The sequence below is a fragment of the Lytechinus pictus genome, chromosome 15 (genome assembly GCF_037042905.1).
Source record: "Lytechinus pictus isolate F3 Inbred chromosome 15, Lp3.0, whole genome shotgun sequence".
Classification (NCBI taxonomy): Eukaryota; Metazoa; Echinodermata; class Echinoidea; order Temnopleuroida; family Toxopneustidae; genus Lytechinus; species Lytechinus pictus.
The window spans coordinates 25,314,794-25,334,297 of NC_087259.1; the positions used below are offsets into that span (position 1 = coordinate 25,314,794).

A 19,504-nucleotide genomic window follows, 5' to 3' on the forward strand; every position below is an offset into this window, starting at 1 on the left:
CCCTAGTGTTGTTTTCCAATCTACATTTTCTAGTTCCTGGTATCATAATTATGGATGTAATCATTTAAGGTGTACCAGTTAAAAAAATGTTGACTTTTGGTATATATTTACATAAATTATGCAAGTTGCAGGTCACGTAGTTGATAAATTGTTGACACAAGCATTAGCTCTATGATCACCTTCTCAATGACTCAAATGACAAGCTTCTGTAATAATAAAATATATTGTATTTACTAGATAATTTGAACAACTGGACCAAATTGTGGCAATATTAATGAGTTATATATATAAGTGATAATGGGGTACTCCAGGCTGAAAATGATATGATTTGAACAAAGAAAACAATGAAAATTTGATCAAAATCAGATAAGGAATAACAAAATTATCGCTGCATTTTAAAGAATGATTTGCATTATTCTGGTGATACAGGTCTGGCGTGTCTTCATGGATATTCAATAAGCAAGCTCATGATGTCATATCCTCACTTTTCTTTATATTCTATTATATGAAATTAGAATGATTAATTTTTAAACGTTCAATTCAATAACCCCCCTATTTGTTATCAGATTTTTATGAAATAAGCACTTTAATATGTGATGTTACTATATCTATTAATATATAAATATTTTAATCCCGGAGCATCCCTTTAAATGATTTATTTATTATTTCTGTTTTCTAGAGAAAAAGTGGTCTCTTCAATAAAAAAAAAAAAACTGAGTTAAAAGAGAGCCCTATACATACAACAAGTGGAACGTCTCTGGCAGTCTCACCTGCATTACACGATTCAATATAGCAGCAGTGCCCGGGAGCAGTGCTGACTTTGAAAACTACTATAAGATAGTTATTCAAAATTAGTTATTCAACAAATACCCCCATATGGCCAAAGTTCATTGACCTTGATCATGTGACCTGAAACTTGCTGCAGGATGTTCAGTGATACTTGATTGTCCAAGTTTCATGAGCTATGTCCAAATACTTTCTAAGTTATGCTGTCATTTCAGAAACTTACAACCTTCGGTTAAAGGGATGGTCCGGGCTGAAAATACTTATATCTTAATACATAGAGTAGAATTCACTGAGCAAAATGCCGAAAATTTCATCAAAATCGGTTAAAAAATAATAAAGTTATTGAAGTTTAAAGTTTAGCAATATTTTGTAAAAACAGTCGTAATGAATATTCATAAGGTGGGCTGATGATGTCACATCCCCACTTTCCGTTTTCTTATGTTATTACATAAATCATTTTTTTTTTCATTATTTCATACTTGTGTGAATAATATGTCTCCCTTATAATGAAATAAGTTGCAGCAATAAATATCTAATGCACTAAATCAGTTGTCAATCCAATTTTTCTAGTTCTTGGAGGAAAACATTTGATTAATTTCATATAATAAAATACAAAAGAACAAGTGGGGATGTGACATCATCAGCCCACCTAATGAATATTCATGACGACTGTTTTCCCAAAATATTGTTTAACTTTAAAATTCAATAACTTTGTTAATTGTTATCCGATTTTGATGAAATTTTCGGCATTTTGCTCAGTGCATACTACTCTATTTATTTAGCTATAAATACTTTCAGCCCGGACCATCCCTTTAAGATTTGATGTTGACGCTGCCGTCGGAAAAGCGGCGCCTACATAGTCTCACTCTGCTATCCAGGTGAGACAAAAATCATGATGCAGTGATGAAAAAAAAGTAATAAAATAAATTTAATCAAAAAGAAAAACCACATAATATGTAAAAGAAATGAAATTCAAAATCATAAATTCATCATTTTTATTGAATAAAGAATTTAATTTATTGATAATTGGAAAAAAAAATTACCCTTATTTTCTTTCAATGTAACCCAAATACTTGTAGGGCCTAGTATGATTTTTCATCACATAACATGATTTAGAACAAAAATCAAGCCATATGTGAAGTTTTGGGTTATCATGTGGGACGGAATCTACATGACGGCATTCGTCGGACGGATTTTTCTTCTTAAATCTATCTATCTCTGCCGGCTTTTCACCTTATCATCCCCATCCCTCCCCATCATCCTCATCCCTATCATCATCCTCGTCCCTATCATCATCCCCATGGGCGGAAATCTGTCCCCAAAGGTAGGGGGATCAAGGGCTGGAAAATTGGACAATTAAGCATTAAAAAAAAAGGTTATCGCCCAAAATATAGGGTCAATTTTTAACCCAAAAATAATCGACAAGAAAAAAAAGTGTTTTAAAAAATATAAGGTCATTTAGTCCTAAATACATGTATTATTTCGATTGTGAATGATGTATTTGTTCTCCATTATTCAAGAAGAAAATTAGTAGGGTGGACATTTGATATTGTGTCCCCCTTACTATTTTTGGTAGGGGGACACGTCCCCCCCCCCTGGGATTTCCTCCCATGATCATCCCCATCCCTCACATCCTCGTCCCTCTCACCATCTCCATGCACCCCTCTCATCAAAGATCCTCATCCCTCTCACCATCGCCATCCCTCACCTCCTCCTCCCTCTCGTCATCTCCAAAACTCAGCTCTCTACACCAGGGAAACTCAATATAAAAATGAAATTTATATAAAAATTAAATAGGCCTAAAAATAATTATAGTTCCATTAAAAAAGTAAGACCCAATTAAACATTTTTTTTATTGATGGCTACCCTCAGCACGGCCCAGCATGCCCACACAGCTACACCCCGAATATTTTTTCACATTTCGGGGGCAGGAGTAAAATCGCCCCGAGCCCCCACCCACATATAAGTATTTTTTGTGCAACTCAAAAATCCACACCACAGTCACACTCAAGAGTCAAAGAAATTGAAGCATATTGATTATTGCAAATTAAAACTCGGCTCTCTACACCAGGGAAACTCAATATAAAAATGAAATTTATATAAAAATTAAATAGGCCTAAAAATAATTATAGTTCCATTAAAAAAGTAAGACCCAATTAAACATTTTTTTTATTGATGGCTACCCTCAGCACGGCCCAGCATGCCCACACAGCTACACCCCGAATATTTTTTCACATTTCGGGGGCAGGAGTAAAATCGCCCCGAGCCCCCACCCACATATAAGTATTTTTTGTGCGACTCAAACATCCATACCACAGTCACACTCAGAGTCAAAGAAATTGAAGCATATTAATTATTGCAACTTAAACTCAATATAAAAAAACAAAAATTAAATTTAAAAAAATATATAAAGGCCTAAAAGTAATCAATTTGATTAAAAAATTAAGCCCCCAAAATAATTTTTTTTTATTGATGGCTACCCTCAGCCCGGCATGCCAACACATTTACAACGCGAATATTTTTTCACATTTCGGGGGCAGGAGTGAAATCGCCCCGAGCCCCCACCCACGTAAAAGTATTTTTTGTGCGACTCAAACATCCACACCACAGTCATACTCAGTCAAAGAAATTAAAGCATATTAAATTATTACAATCTTAAAGCTCTACACCAGGGAAAATCAATATAGAAAAAATAAAAAAATATATATACATATTTACAAAAAAAAAAGGCAGAGCCTATACGACACTGCCAAGCTTCAAGCTGTAGTTCACTCTCTCACTCACTCAAGCTCAGCTCTTTGACAGTGCACGCCCACTTCCATTGGGGATTCGGGCTGAATCCCACCCCGCCAGTTCAGGCGGCCGAGCTACGTAGAATTGCGATGAAGAGCAGCGGACCGTTCATCGGTTGTTCGCTTCTTACGACCAGAGAGAAAAGGTGAAAAACTTTAAGAAAATCGTGCAAATACTCCAAATTTTATCCTTTTGATGAGAAAATGGAGTTAATGGAATACAAGAAAGTCCATCTTCTGCGATAAAAGTGGTAACTTGAGGAGAAATGATCACAAAATCAAGTCAGTTGTTGAGCGGGGCCGAGCCGAGCACCTACACAGTTAATACACGCGCGCCTATGGGAATCGCGAGCTGTCGAAAAACGCCTAAAATTACACTTTTTTTATTTATTTCAGCGAAAAAAAAGTAATAGAAAGTGAAGAACATTACCATCAGACCATATCTCTAGAAAAGATTTACAAGAAATTTCGAAATGACGGGAAAATAGACGCAAATTTGTGGGGAAAAAAATCACGAAACGGGTGAGACAACTCGGCCCACGACCGGTCCGAGTTGTCCCGTGGTCCGAGTTGTCCCTGATTCAAATAAAATACGTGAGCTGAGGTCGACAATGATTCAAAATACCAATTAGAATTGATGATGGCTTCGTCACATTTAGAAGAGTTAGAGTCCAAGGTTTCCTCTTTAGAATCAGGTAATTTAATGTAATGCAATTAGGCAGTCCATCCCTTAACCCGACAATCCGTGCTCGGGCTGTCGCTTTGTTGCAGCGGACCAGAGGCGAAGTTAGGCCGACGCTCTGGGGGCGGCGTACCGGTACCGTACCGTAGGCGTAGCCAGGCGGCTTCTTGAGAGTAAAAATCTGTTGTATACGTAGACCGCAGTTTGGGCTAAGTCTACGATAAATGTTTATATTTTACAACAAGAATAGAAAAGGTATCATAATCATACATTGCACTGACATGACTGAATAGTCGGCAACCATTATTACAATATTATTATTAGCCTCTCTAACTAAGTAAGAATTTATGTGTGAGCAAAGGCCAGAGTGCATAAAGCAGTGAGTAAGTTCTCTATCTGAGAAAATGCGTGCCATCAAGGTAAATGAGTCTTACCTGGATGTTGGGGAGAAAAGGCTTCGAGCAAGTCCACTGGCTGACAGAGTTGTTAAGTCCCGACTTGCTCTAGGCTTACGCGGGGAAAGGATGGGATCGATGTGATGGGAGGCACGCCGACGGGACCGGGGTGCGCGAAGTGGAGGCTCCGTAGCAAAGTCCGAGGCAAAACTTGAGGGCTCAGCTCCGTACAGTCGATCCAGGGTGGGAGCGTTACGGCCAACCGACCGCGCAGTGGCTCAGCTCCGCGGACGTACGTACGCGAAAGTCCCTATATAACATACACGCTACGAGTCTGTCCGGTGATTACGTACGCGTGAAAGTCAATGTCCATGGCTATAACACAGCCATGGACGAGTCATGGGCCCATGTATTATGTAATGCACTACCGCGAAATACGAAAGTGCACGTTGAAAAGGTACGATGAAAATATGGTTCTTCTGAAGCTCCAAACTCCCCAAAACGTGCCAAAGGTTGACCAGGTGGTGATAACTCAAACACACGCTGCCCAAATATCTATCCAAAACGTCCGGATTACTCAACGGGGTCGAGGATTTACGACGATTCCAGAGGTACGTCTGCTTGATCCGAAGCCATGAGAAAAAACAACTCTTTTCGTTCCACTGCCGTAGCTGGCGCTCTTTCCGATGGCACTATCGTTAGCACTTTTTATAGTGATCCATGCATTGTCTGCTACTTGCTCACAATGTAGCTTAGAGTTGCACAGACGTGCGTACTACAAATCATTTACTAACGTAGGCTTACTCTCAATGAAGCCAGGGAGTCCTTCCTATTCATCTGCGTGTACCGCAAAAAAACCTGAAACTTTCGCCCCCGAGATTTCTTCTTTCCTTCTATTTCTAAAACATCTAGCCAATCATGTTTGTTTGTACTAGGCCTACATGGTCATGGGATAAAACTTCATTTCCGACATTTCTACGCTCTTGTTGTTATTTTTAAACAAGAATTCATCACGTTACGACGCAATGGCCATTGAAAGTTGAAGGTCATGCCCATTTTTGTCAAAACAAGGAGAAAAGGGCGGGCTGTAGTGCGAGAACTGATGGACCGATTGGACTTATTCTTTTGTTTTGTGCTTGGGCCATGGGGAATTTTATGTGTACCAATTTACAACAAAAACTGAGATGGTCGGGTGCAACCACTGGGTGAATCCAGGTGGTAACCCCATACATATATGCATTTGAACATAAATATAAAATCATGAAACATTAAGATGAGATTAGGCCTAGTCTAGACCTCTTTCAAAAATACTGAAAGAAAAACATGAAAAAGGTGTCTCAATTAACTTAAACTTAAACTTTAGGCAGTAAAGGCTTGAAAAAGGGAAACCAAGAAAAAACATTAGAATAATCATAGAAAATGATTCACAAATGGAGCAGAGTACCGGAATGTGTCACCGCAAGCCCGCAACAGTAACATTTATGATTAACAATCATACACAGAGCTATAGACATGTGTAAAGAAAGATAGAAGACTAAAGTTTGATTGCAATGATCGGCTGGCATGTTGTCAGTACTTTCTTTCGAATTATAACCATGTTATAATTCGAGTAGCCCCCTGGGGTGCAGCCTCATCTTCTTTCTCATTTATCCCTTAGTGACGAACTGGCATGTTATTACTTTCTTTTGAACCAAAGCACTGACAACATGCCAGCCGTTTACTAAGGGAAAAATAAGAAATAAATGAGAAAGAAGATGAGTCGGTAAAGGAAATAATCTGTTGTCTCACGATGCGGCAAAGTTTGCCGCATCGACAACAGATTATTTCCTTTACAGATTCTATACTACCACGATGATCAACATCTTCCGTACTAAAGAAGATGCGGAAAAGTTTGCCGCATTGTGAGACAACAGATTATTTCCTTTACCGATTCTATACTTCCGCACTAAAGAAGATGAGGCTGCGCCCCAGGGGGGCTACTCAAATTATAACATGATACCCATTTGCCGCGCCAAATTCAGGGGTCGGGGGCTCTGGAACTAGTCTTGGTCTTAAAATGGGGGTCTCAGGAACTTCTCTTGGATCAACAATATCGCTAAAAATGTTATGCTCTGGAACTGACCACATCAAATTATGGGGTCTCTGGAACGCACGTAGCATGGTAGCGGCTATGGTAGCGCACTGTCCAGAAAGATTTGAGGGTCTCTGGAATGGGAAAAAAATAGGAATTCCAATGGCTTTCTAAATTGGTGATGCTCTGGAACGGAAATCTAGGCTGAAAATGGGGGTCTCGACTGGCAACCGCAGCACATATGTATCATACATTTATACTGAGTAGCCCCCCCCCCCTCCGGGGGGGCTGCGCACGAGATATACCGTGAACTCGTGCAACCAGCAGGTCTGAGAGGGATTGAGAAAAAAAAATTAATGATGCAACACCACATTCCGGTCCTCTAAAGTGCTGAGTGGAAAAATTGTTTTAACGGTCATTTAAGTTGGAGAGGAAGAATCTTTTCAGAGAAACTCTTAAGTCAGTAACGAACCTGTGGATATCGCTGATCCTGGAATATTGGGGGAAGAACAACGTGAGATGAGTATTGAGAGGGTCCCTGTGTCTTTGCACCTGCACCTAACTATTTAATTTAAGATTTAACATGAATTTCTTTTTATTTCACAAAAAAAATCAGTTGATAATGTTCCTTATATTCTTATGAGTACCGGTAAGTGTGCCAGAAATCTCATCAAAAATTGAAAGAAATATATGATTTTCTTGGAAGAAACCTCGACCAGTCATTTTCAGATTGAAAAACAATGGTGCCTGCGAACCTATTCACTTTACATACGATTTAGGGATTTTGATGAGGCTGCATTTTGAGGCCATCACATGAAATGTCAGAAATTCATTATTTTTTCCATCATTTTGAGTCCGATTTTTTAATGAACATCTTTCTATGTATTTCATATGTAAATTTTCTCTTCGTTGCGTATCTTTTACTAAATTCGTGCAGATCTATACGTATGTGTGCAGACAAGGGGCGCTATGCAGACTTGGGGGACCTGACTTACCATATGAATTACTTATTATTACTTATGTTCATTTCAGATGATGTTCCTCCCTTTTCACTTCTTGGACTTGGATTAAATGGAAAGTCGGTTGCTATTCCTGTAACTGAATGCAATCCTGAATCACTGCCATATACCACCACTGTAAGTACGACTAATTAAAAAAAAGTGCTGCTATATTAAAAACAGCAAGAATAGGGTCCATTTTAAATTGGTCTAGTGTTGTGCTCTTGGATTCAAGTCTCGAGGTCATTCATGTGGCCTTGGACCTATGGCTTGGGATTACATTCGAACAAGGCTAAATGAGGCCAGGAAATATAAAGTCAATAGGGTCAACATACGCGGTGGCACACGGCCACCAAAAATGGCTACCATTAACATTAGTCAGCTTTTTGTGGTACTATCTTGGCATTTTCAGTGCTGAGAGCTTAAGTCTGAAACCAAACTAGGACAAGGAAAAGCTTGGCTAAACAAAATAATAATAATAATTGGCATTCATATAGTGCTTTATCAATCTACGACTGCTCAAAGCGCTTCACAATTATTATTACCCGCACACTGGATTCATAGCATTTCAAGCAGCCTGTTAGGCGCACACTTGCTAAACCAACCACAATGACGGTTGTTTCCTACCGGTACCCAATTAGCACCTGGGTGAGAGTGGCAAAGTGTGGATTGCACATGTAGTTCATGAAACATAGACATAAGGGTAATGATTGTTTTGCACATGTCTGAGGTCACATGATCATGGTCAAAGGTCATGTTGGGTAAATGGACATAGCATTTTATTATCATATGAGTGTTTTCTTTTGTGAATAATCATTTAATAGCTGTTTTTAAAGTCAGCACTGCTGGTATATCAACTCGCGTAATGCAGGCGAGACTGCCAGAGGCGGTCCACTTGTTAAAAATGATAAGGTTTGGTGGTCCAATCTGAGGAACCATTGTTCTGAGAAAAAGAAAATAATTATTCATATTGGCCTATATATTTGGACAAAGCATGACATCATCTTGTAGAACTATGAAAGTAATTTCTAAGAAGTAGAGGTGTAGAAATATAATGGCTCAGCGGTTAAGTCTCTGGACTATGAACCAAGGTGTCAAGGGTTTCGCAACCTCAGTCCCACTGTAGTATTCCTGTTCTTTGGCAATTCGTTTATTTTCATTTGCCACTCTCCACCCAAGTGTAGTAAATGGGTACCCGGTATAGGAAGGAATTCCTTGAATGCTCAAGTGCCCGATCAGGGTAGCCGTGCAAAAGCCAGGGTAATAGTATACAGTGCTTAGAAACACTGTATCAGGTGCGATATATATGCTGCATGTTATAATTATCATTATCATTTTTTTTTACCCCACAGTTGCCTTTTGGTTTACCTCCCGTTATCCATGACCTGCCGCAGAGGATAGGTGACTTCCTTAACTGCCCTAATCAACTACCTGTTCATGATGTCAACAAGGGTCAAAGGTGAGAGGTTACATGAATGTATGAGACAAGCAATAATCTTGATCATGCAAATTCCTCTAAAAAAATGGCTAGCCATGGCTTATAAATCATTTGACTGAATATTCTTATTCTCATAACTCTGGAGAAAAGATGTTACATATATTCCATGTATCTGCAATACAGGAAAGAAATTGGTATTTGGTTTTCAATATTCTGAAACCTGTACAGCAACAAATGGGATACTACAAAATCAACTTTTTAATGAATTTCAACATGGCGTCAAAATCAAGGTAAGAAGCTCTTATTCTAATGCATGTTCCAGATTGCTTAAATAATTTTCGGTTCAATGCTACCAGTTTCATGGAATTTTGATGATTAACCCGTTGAATACTGAATGCTGTCATTCCCATAGACTTTGTACAGGTATAACCCGGTTCCAGTTGGCAACGGGTTAATTGATTCAGCTGCAGTGGTCATTTGAAAGTTGGGGCCCCACCAGTACTAACTTTTCTTTTCCATACTGTACGAAGTGTATGTGTATCAAGTATGAACAAACTCTCAGAAATTATGGTGTAAAATTCTAAATGTACATAGAATATTAAACCCTTCAGTAAAATCAATTGATCTTTTTATCCAGGAAACTGGCAAGGTTAGCTAATCCAGCTAATCTGTACTCAGTGAGCCTAAGCACATTACAGACCACTCTGCAGGTGGAAAGGAATGCAACAACAGGGCAACTACTTGGCTACAAAGAAGTAAGTTAACTTGCCAGATAATCAGGGAGTCATATCATAATCTTCTTTGAATGAAATCAATGGAAGATGAAATTCATTGAATTTATTCATTTCATTTTAATTGTTTTTTTTTTATTAATCTAGGGTTAGTTTTAGTTGTTGATTGGGCTGTAGTGAGTGCCTGTTCCCAGTTGCTGGTACTGTCAAAATGGCATTGTTGAATCAAACTATCAATGGGATTATTTCTTTAAGTCAATAGTGAAACATATTTTGTTTTTCAAATCTGGCATTGTGAAGGCTAGCCAGCTTATTGTACTTTCTGGGTAATTGCAGTGCTAAAATTTGTTGTCTGAAACCACAACGGGATAAAGGAAAAGCGGGGCTAAAAGAAGTCGAAAGTTCATGTTGAACACTCTGGTGCAAAATCTTTAATTATTCATGAGCTGTGTCATAGTAGGAGGGAGGGGGGGGGACTAGAATGGGAGCCCTCTTTCAATTCGATCAATATTAACTTTGAAATAAAGGTCTTTTTGTTGTTTGTGTATTGAAGCACTTAAAGGGGTTGTCCCTATCCTACCTCACCATGAATCACCTACACGTATACACTATATGCAGCTTTTTTCTTGAAGTTCCAATAGGTATAGTGGTTAATGCTTTTTTACTTTTCTGAATTTGCTTTATTTTTATTAAAACAAATTTCCTACTTTGGTTGGATTACCTTTAAGGTTTTCATAGGTGATACTTGTGGGACAGCAAAGAACAGCCTCTCCCTGACTCGTCAGCCTGGTCCTCTCTCAGAAGCAATCCAAGGCAGTACCACCAACTTCCCCTTCATGCCGGGAGGTCTCGCTGACGAACCTTTCCTGGATGACGATGATGATGACACTGCTTTAGGTGTTGATAAACTCAAGGAGGCCAATGACATTGATGATCTCTTGACTGTACCACCAGGATGGGAGGAGGGAATGATCTTTGAGGATCAGAAGAAAAGTGATAGGGCCAAAGACGAGGAGAGAGGAGTCAGCAAGCTGATAGAAGTCTCTGGAGAGCTTGGCCTTGATGACATCATGGGGACCGATGATCGTTTTGACTTCTTGGAGAAGGAAACAGAAGAGGATAGAGCGAAGGAGAAAGAAAAAGAGAGACAAAAGGCAAGTGAATGATACGATTTTTAGATAGCCATATAGAGGAAAGTCTTGATCATATGATATTTACTCTACATTTGCCTGCATTCTGAAGTCCACTTTAACTTAGTTGATGGTCTAACTCTGTGCTGAAATTTTTGGGACATTTATACATATATAGCGCTTAATACAATGTTTATAATACGCGCTGCATGCTGTTATCCAGGCTTTAGCAAAGCTACCCTGATCAGGCAAATTGAGCATTCAAGGAATACTTCCCTACCGGGTACCCATTTACTTTACCTGGGTGGAGAGTGGCAAATGTAGATAAATACCTTGCCAAAGGACGCGAATGCTGCGGTGGGATTTGAACCCCGGACCTTGTGATTCAAAGTCTGGAGATTGAGCCACAGCACCTCTACAGCAAAAATAAAAAAAAATATGTTCACAGTGTGTGTTTTCTATAGAGTACCAAGCGATGACGTCAGTTGCCATGGTGTCATGGCGGACTGTCTCTAAACAAACGAACCCGCCGAATGAAAGCTCGTGTTTCTCATAGGAGAAAATGGCTGCTATCGGGATTTGATCGCTTGCAACCTATTTTTCAGACGAGCCAAAGTCATTCAAATGTGTACAGACTATCGTCAGCTGTGACTCTGTTTAGAACCAGCCGCCATGGCAACTAATGTCACACTTCGGTACTCTATGTTTACATGATACTTTCCTCATGTTTTGATGATTTTAGTAATTGGTCCCAGTCAATTTTGAATGAATTTTTACTGTTAGAGATACCTTCCAAAATTGGCAACCGATAGTCAAAACTTTGACCATGGTTCAAGTTATGAGGAATATATATTTTTCATATTTTGCTATGAGGAATAAGAAACATTCTGATTTTTTTAAATTTTGTTTGTTGTTTGACAGGAGACAGCAAAGGAAACCGCAACTGCCAAGGATGAAGAACTAGATAAGGTTTTACCTGAAGTAAGTATGGAATTAAATCTAATATTTGCTGGACAATTAAATAGAATATGTGTATCTGATCCGCAGACTTGCCGGAAATGAATATGTCTCTGTTTTCTGTTTGAAAATTTTGTAATGCTTTCTAAGTATCATGGTTTAAGTGGGCAGTTCATGAAATGTAGTAAAAATTGAGAAAATAAGTCACCATGTCTATTTGGTTTCACAATGTTGGATGAGCACCACCTGAATGATGTGCTAGTTCTTTCTTTTTTCTTTTGAAATATATTTTTTGTTTGGGTTAGAGTCCGTTTTAATGGAACGAAAACGTGATCATACAAGACCAGTATTCATGTACATATTGAATCATTAGTTTAAATTCAAATTCAATTCCTTTTCATTTAAAGGGAGACATCAAACAGAAAGTTGATCAAACGAAAGAACCTTCGGAGGGGAAGTCTTGGGCTGTCAACATTGATGTCAGTACACCCGTGGATGACTTTCACAAGAGAGTTCCTGTTATGGCTCACCAGGTACATTATATTTGCTACCAATCTTCCCATCAATGATCACCATTAGTTCCGGGGGGGGGGGGGGGGGGGGGTACTTAGTATAAATGTATGATACGTATGTGCCGCGGTCAAGACCCCTATTCTGGAGACCCTCAAATTTGTGATTTCTTATTCCAATGCATGCCCATCATCAGCTACTAGCTTGCGCTAGTATGAAAAAATGAGATTTGTGTAAAACAGAACCATATGTGACCTGCCACCCAAAACCAAGATGGATAAACCCCTTAATGATGTACAGACTTGGGGAGTGTTTCATGAAATTGCTTGTCAGATGTTTTATCCAACAGTTACCATAGGAACAGTGCTCCTAAGCCAATAAAAATCAAGGAAAGATGTCAGGTCTGACAACTTGTCGGACAAAAATGATGATGAAATACTCCCTAGATTAAACACAAATTTTTCACATATCTTAATGATGGAGTTCATTGCCTTTGTTCTCCCCCATGTAGTACCCCTTTGAGCTGGACATATTCCAAAAGCAAGCTGTTCTCAAACTTGAGAATCATCAGAGTGTTTTTGTTGCTGCCCATACATCGGCAGGAAAGACTGTGGTAGCTGAGTATGCCATCGCACTATCAATGAGACATCTTACAAGGTAATACAATACGGAGGGCCATTTCATAAAGCTATTTGTAAGTTAAGAGTGACTTAAAGAACGACTGGTGATCCTATCTTTTGGGAAACGATATTCACCATTAAATGTTAATTGGTGGTTATTTCAATAGCGCTTAAGAAAAGTTCACCAGTTGTTCGTAAAGTTGCTCTGAATTTACAAACAGCTTTATGAAACACCCACCGGATACACAACACATGTTTGTCACCTGCCATCCCCAAACCTACAATAACTACTGGTATGTCGCTTTAAACATTTTTATTGACATTTTTAAAGCACATCCTAAGCTTTAACATGATACCATAATAACTCACACAAGTACATGATTGAATATTGAAGAAATTCAATGATATTTACAAGAGCTTTCGAGTATAACCAGAAAAAAAAGGTTTGAAGTTTGGGTTTACTCCTGCATTAGATGTGTACGCTATGTAATCTCTCTGAAACTTTGAAGCAGTCCATGATTAAAGTGGTGTCTAAGACGATTGCGTATCTCTATCCTAAGATATTTGAAAACATATAAAACATTCTGATCATTGCTTCTTCTGGGTATGACTCTATTTTTGCACTCAATATCAATACTTTTGTAATGACCAGTATGAAATTAATTGGTCTTAATCACAAAAAAAAGAAGTTTGGTTGGAAAAAACGTTGTGTTTGATCGGCATTGAAAATCATGTGAGCAATTTGTGGTCCAATGTGCAAGTGCAAAGTCTGAACTTTGGAAATTTAGAACTGTCTAAAGATGTACCAATAGAAAATTATAAAACATCGCAGCAAGATATTCTTGCTTTGCCATTACGTGTAGGTATGGTTAAAGAAATATTGATGTTGAGCCTATATATAATTCTTATTATTACAGAACAGTGTATACATCTCCAATCAAAGCTTTGTCCAATCAGAAGTTCCGAGATTTCAGGAATACTTTTGGTGATGTGGGTCTCCTGACTGGAGATGTACAGATAAAACCTGAAGCTTCATGCCTTGTAATGACAACTGAAATATTACGGTAAGTCTCCATTTATTGATATCAATTATGTATGAAATATGACCACATCACCCCTGTTCTCACAGAGTTGGATCTAGGCTACCATTTAAGTACAGGATCAAATTCAAAATCCTCCTCCTGACTTTCAAGGCTGTCCATGGTTTAGGTCCAGAATATGTGACCTCCCTCATAGAACAACACTACGTCCTGGCTTGCGCTCATCTGGTACTGGTGTCACTCTTCATGGATTCACACACCTAAAGGGATATGGAGACCGTGCCTTTTCATCTATTGCTCCACGCCTTTGGAATTCCCTCCCTTCTTCGCTCTGTGAAATTGACAGTATTGAACTCTTCAAATCATCCCTCAAAACTCACTTACTTCAGCAGATGTGTAGTAATTAGCTTAATTGGATGAGCATGCACCTATGAATGTGTTAAACAGAAATATGGAACAATGTAAATGCTGTGAATCATCATCACTTTATGACTAGTGAATGTCTGTACCTATCATCAGTCAATTATGGACTCGTTTACAGTAAGATGAATTGAATACCATAACCACTGGAAGTTTGTAAATACCCTTCGAATTAAGTTTGAATAGCAAATGTGATTCAAGAAATTGCTTTTGGGGATTTGTGATTCTTGTCATGGGCATTAATGAATGAAAAGTTAACTAACGTAATAAACATTTGACTCACCAATGCTTTAAACCTTAGTAACAACCATGAATTGAGCACCATGTGATAAAAGCATGCATCATAATATAATATGATATATACAATCTGCCTCATAATATAAGATCAATAACAGATTTCAACAGATTCAAATCTGTTTTAAAAACATATCTCCTTAAGAAACACATGTATTAGCCCTATAGAAAACAACAATTCTTCTACACGCATAGAGACTATTTATATGGTATTATGCGTCTCTAAGAACTGTTTATTATTATTTTATTCAGTATTGGACTGCTTCATTATATACATGTTGAATTAAATTTGATTTATGCATGGGATGTGAGTAAACCATGGCTTCAGATCATTGATTCAAGACTACCTTACATTTCTTGACAGATCTATGCTGTATAATGGTTCGGATGTTATAAGAGACCTGGAATGGGTGATATTTGATGAGGTCCATTACATCAATGATTCAGAGGTAAGATTCATATTATCAACTCTTTCTCCAACTATCTCTAGAGAAACCATTATTATTTATTTCAGTCACCAGTTGGTCTAATGACTATTTACTCTATTAACCATTTGGTCTAATGTAATGCAATGTCCATTCTATCTAAGAGCAATTTTCAACTGGGATCAATTTGGTCTAAGTACATGCTTTTTTTATATTACAGGGAGAACAAATTGCATGGGGGCTCGGGGCGATCGAGCTCTCTAAATGCTCAAAAGAGCTTTGGAAATTTGAAAATCCTCATTCACTGCAGCTTATCCAATGTTGCATATTTAGGCAGTAAGTTGCGAAAAGTAGCCCTGAAAAGTTCTGTAGGCTACTGTTAATGATTTTTTCTAATTTTCTAAACATTTGTCAAGAGTACATGATATAATTCATGTCTGTATGTATATTTTGTTTTAATGAATTGAACAATGTCTTTGCTCAATATCTTTGCTCAAATTTTCTCTGGTTGGATTTTTTTTCATGACCATGATTTTGAGACACAAGTGCTCTATGTAATGTAACTCTTAATTATATTTTCTCTCTCCCATCACTTCTCAGATAAATTTCTACTCCAAACCCCCTCCCCCAAAATGGGGGAAGAATTAATTGCTTATTCAATGGAAACATACACATGCAATGAAAAAAATAGATATAGCACAATCAATCCTTAAGAAATACATTACTGTTAATGATCCGGCAAGTATATAACATTTATTGTTTTAATTGTGATAGAGAGGAGTGGTTTGGGAGGAAGTCCTAATCATGCTACCAGAGCATGTTAACATCATCTTGTTGAGTGCTACTGTACCAAACACTATGGAATTCGCAGACTGGGTTGGGTAAGACATTCATGTTACATTCCTGATCATTAAAGTATGTTTTTGATTTAATGTTATCATGCAGAGTTTATTGAATTGGTTTGATATTGTACACATATTTTGCTTAAATTTTAAAGCAATTGATGTGAAAGGTCATATGCATTGAAATATGCCCGTCTGATGATTACCAAAGAGTTACTTCAGGGATTCACTTCTAACTCTGCTAAAATAGGCATGTTGAAGTGATTATGAAGTTGAAGTAATTATCTTATTAGATTTGGGGGCCTCAGTTCAAAGGTCACACAGGTCTTGACCTACATGAAAATATAAAAAGTTATAGAAGTAATAGGTGTGTAATATATTCTAGATGTGGCAATGGCAGAGGTATATATCTGATTGCTTGCAGTTGAGAATCCATCTAGATCATATATGCATCCATTTGTTTGTTTTGGTAGGAGAATCAAGCGAAAACACATCTACGTTATCAGTACATTGAAGAGACCTGTCCCGCTGGAGCATTTCCTCTATACAGGAAACAGTAATAAGACAAGTAATGAACTATTTCTTCTTGTGGATGCTAAGAAAAGTTTCCTACAGCAAGGGTACGTAAACAGACATTATAGTGATGATGATGATGATGATGATGATGATGTTGACGGTGGTAGTGGTGGTGGTGATGGTAGCGGTGGTGGTGATGGTGATGATGATGATGATGAGGATGATGACGATGGTGATGATGATAATGATGGTGGTGGTGGTGGTGATGATGATGATGATGATGATGGTGATGATGATGATGATGATGATAAGGATAATAATAGTGGTAAAGATGATGCTGATTATGCATCACAAGTATTTGTTAATGTAAACAGCTATGTTTTCTTTATCTCAATGAATAAAGGTACAAGCAAGCTGTCCAAGCTAAGAAAGACAGAGCAACAAAGAGCAGCACTGGTTTTGGTGCCAAAGGAATCAGAGAGGGGCATTTCAAGAGTGTAAGGAGCTTCTTTTCATCAATATAATCAAACTTCAGCAATGGTCTGAACTTGCAAACATTAGAAAGCAAATATGATATTTATAATAAAAAAATCATAAAAATGAAATAACAGAACTACATGTATCTGGTGCCAAAGAGAGACTGAAATTGGAGATTCCTCTTTCATTGATTTTCATGAGTTTCCTTGGATCTTACAGCTTGTTGCATATACTGATTGGTTCTTATTCTCGCTGCTTGTGATTCATTGTTAACTTATTTATTTCTTTGATTTTCACACATCTACTTTACATGTGTGTGGGAGAACAGTCAGACATAAATGTTGGACTACACTTTTTGTCCATGTAGTATTTGTTGCATTCCTTCAAAAAAACAGATTATTGGCAATTTTCTCTTCTTTATTTATTTTCTAAAGGACAAAAATGTCTACATGTCGGTGGTGGAGATGCTTCGAAAGAAAGAGCAGCTACCCATCGTTTGCTTCACATTCTCGAAGAAACGTTGCAATGATAACTCAACTCAGCTGTCCAACCTTGACCTGACGACAAACTCAGAGAAAAGTGAGATCACCGTGTTTATCAAGAAGTCTGTTGATAGGCTCAAAGGGTCTGATAAGAAGCTTCCACAGGTAACTGTCGCTTCTTTACTACTTTTCCACATTTGGAATTCACTTTGAAAAAGCATGTTAAGTCGGTACCTATTTTTGAAACCCAAACCTACATGACTTTCATCCAGTTGTTAGAAATTCTAATCTCTTTGTAAAGGCGTAGGCTAACATTACAAAGGTCTTATTAAAAAATACTGAACTTTGATTCATGTTGTACTTGATATTGTTCATATGGATGAAATAAAACACCCAGGATGAAGAAAAAGGCAAATTCGTGCAGATTCCTTCATGATATCTGTGACTGAAAAATCATGTAACATTAAGATCATGTTTTCACTTGCCATATTTTTCTCTTTTTTAAGCACTAAATAATGATTTTTAGCATGATTTTTTTCTGGTCATTTAAGGTCAATGAACTTTGGCTAAGTTTGGGGTATTTGTTGAATTACCATCATGACTTTGAAAGTATATTAATCTAGTTCATAAAAATTGGATATAAGAGTAATCAAGTATCACTGAACATCCTGTGCGAATTTCAGGTCACATGACCAAGGTCAAAGGTCAATGAACTTTAGCCATGTTGGGAGTATCTGTTGAATTACCATCATAACTTTGAAAGTGTATGGATCTGATTCATGAAACTTAGACATAAGAGTAATCAAGTATCACTGAACATCCTGTGCGAGTTTCAGGTCACATGGTCAAGGTCAAAGGTCATTTAAGGTCAACAAACTTTGGCCAAGTTGTGGGTATTTGTTCAATTACCATCATAACTTTGAAAGTTTATGGATCTGATTCATGAAACTTAGACATAAGAGTAATCAAGTATCACTGAACATCCTGTGCGAGTTTCAGGTCACATGAACGAGGTCAAAGGTAATTTAAGGTCAATGAACTTTGGCCATGTTGGGGGTATTTGTTGAATTACCATCATAACTATGTAAGTGTATTGGTCTAGTTCATAAAACATGGACATAAGAGTAATAAAGTATCACTGAACATCCTGTGCAAGTCTCAGGTCGCATGACCAAGGTCAAAGGTCATTAAACTTTGGCCATTTTTGAGGTAATTATTAGATTGCTGTCATAACTTTCAAAGTGTATAGATATAGTGGATATAAAATGTGGATATAGGGGTGATCAAGTATCTCTGACAAGTTTTAGGTCACATGATCAAAGTCAAAATTCAATGAACGTAGAATTGTATCATTATTTGAATGGTGTTTTTTGTGAATAATTATTTTAAAGTAGTTTCCAAAGTCAGCACTGCTACTATATTGAATCCTGCGATGCAGGTGAGACTGCCAGAGGCGCTCCACTTGTCATTTAATATTTTTGTCATTTTCTTATTTGATTTTTCGTTATCATGTTGATCAGGTTGTTCTTCTAACTGAGCTGTTAAAGCGTGGCATTGCAGTACATCACTCTGGAATCCTACCCATTCTCAAAGAGGTCGTTGAAATGCTGTTCCAAAAAGGATTAGTCAAGGTACAATGTATTTATTGTATACTTAATTCCGCTGTGCAGTGGTAGGTCAAAACTTATTGGCCCTAATGATATTGTGATGGAATAGTGTTTTTATCAGTTTTTGTCTCACATGCATAGCAGAAGTCACACATGGGTATTGACGGTTGCTGTGTTCAATTCAATTCAATCATTTAAAAAATCAATATACAAACCAAAATATATACAAAATCATACATGAATGTACAATATAGTTTAAATATAGTTTAAATGTTAACATCAGAGTTTTAA

General features: G+C 37.6%; 1 protein-coding gene across 1 annotated transcript in view; it reads left to right on the plus strand.

Moving 5' to 3' along the window:
• The first annotated feature begins 4,150 nt into the window (after nucleotides 1-4,150).
• LOC129277976 (superkiller complex protein 2-like) overlaps nucleotides 4,151-19,504 on the plus strand; it is a 30,727-nt gene continuing 15,373 nt past the window's right edge. The window contains exons 1-15 of the mRNA XM_064110405.1: nucleotides 4,151-4,273; nucleotides 7,759-7,862; nucleotides 9,077-9,183; nucleotides 9,800-9,917; nucleotides 10,622-11,047; nucleotides 11,945-12,004; nucleotides 12,388-12,513; nucleotides 13,002-13,147; nucleotides 14,028-14,174; nucleotides 15,229-15,313; nucleotides 16,064-16,170; nucleotides 16,605-16,751; nucleotides 17,051-17,144; nucleotides 17,559-17,771; nucleotides 19,127-19,237. Coding sequence (XP_063966475.1) covers nucleotides 4,216-4,273; nucleotides 7,759-7,862; nucleotides 9,077-9,183; nucleotides 9,800-9,917; nucleotides 10,622-11,047; nucleotides 11,945-12,004; nucleotides 12,388-12,513; nucleotides 13,002-13,147; nucleotides 14,028-14,174; nucleotides 15,229-15,313; nucleotides 16,064-16,170; nucleotides 16,605-16,751; nucleotides 17,051-17,144; nucleotides 17,559-17,771; nucleotides 19,127-19,237 — 2,049 coding nt within the window. The 5' untranslated portion in view covers nucleotides 4,151-4,215. The remainder of the gene's footprint in view (nucleotides 4,274-7,758; nucleotides 7,863-9,076; nucleotides 9,184-9,799; nucleotides 9,918-10,621; nucleotides 11,048-11,944; nucleotides 12,005-12,387; nucleotides 12,514-13,001; nucleotides 13,148-14,027; nucleotides 14,175-15,228; nucleotides 15,314-16,063; nucleotides 16,171-16,604; nucleotides 16,752-17,050; nucleotides 17,145-17,558; nucleotides 17,772-19,126; nucleotides 19,238-19,504) is intronic.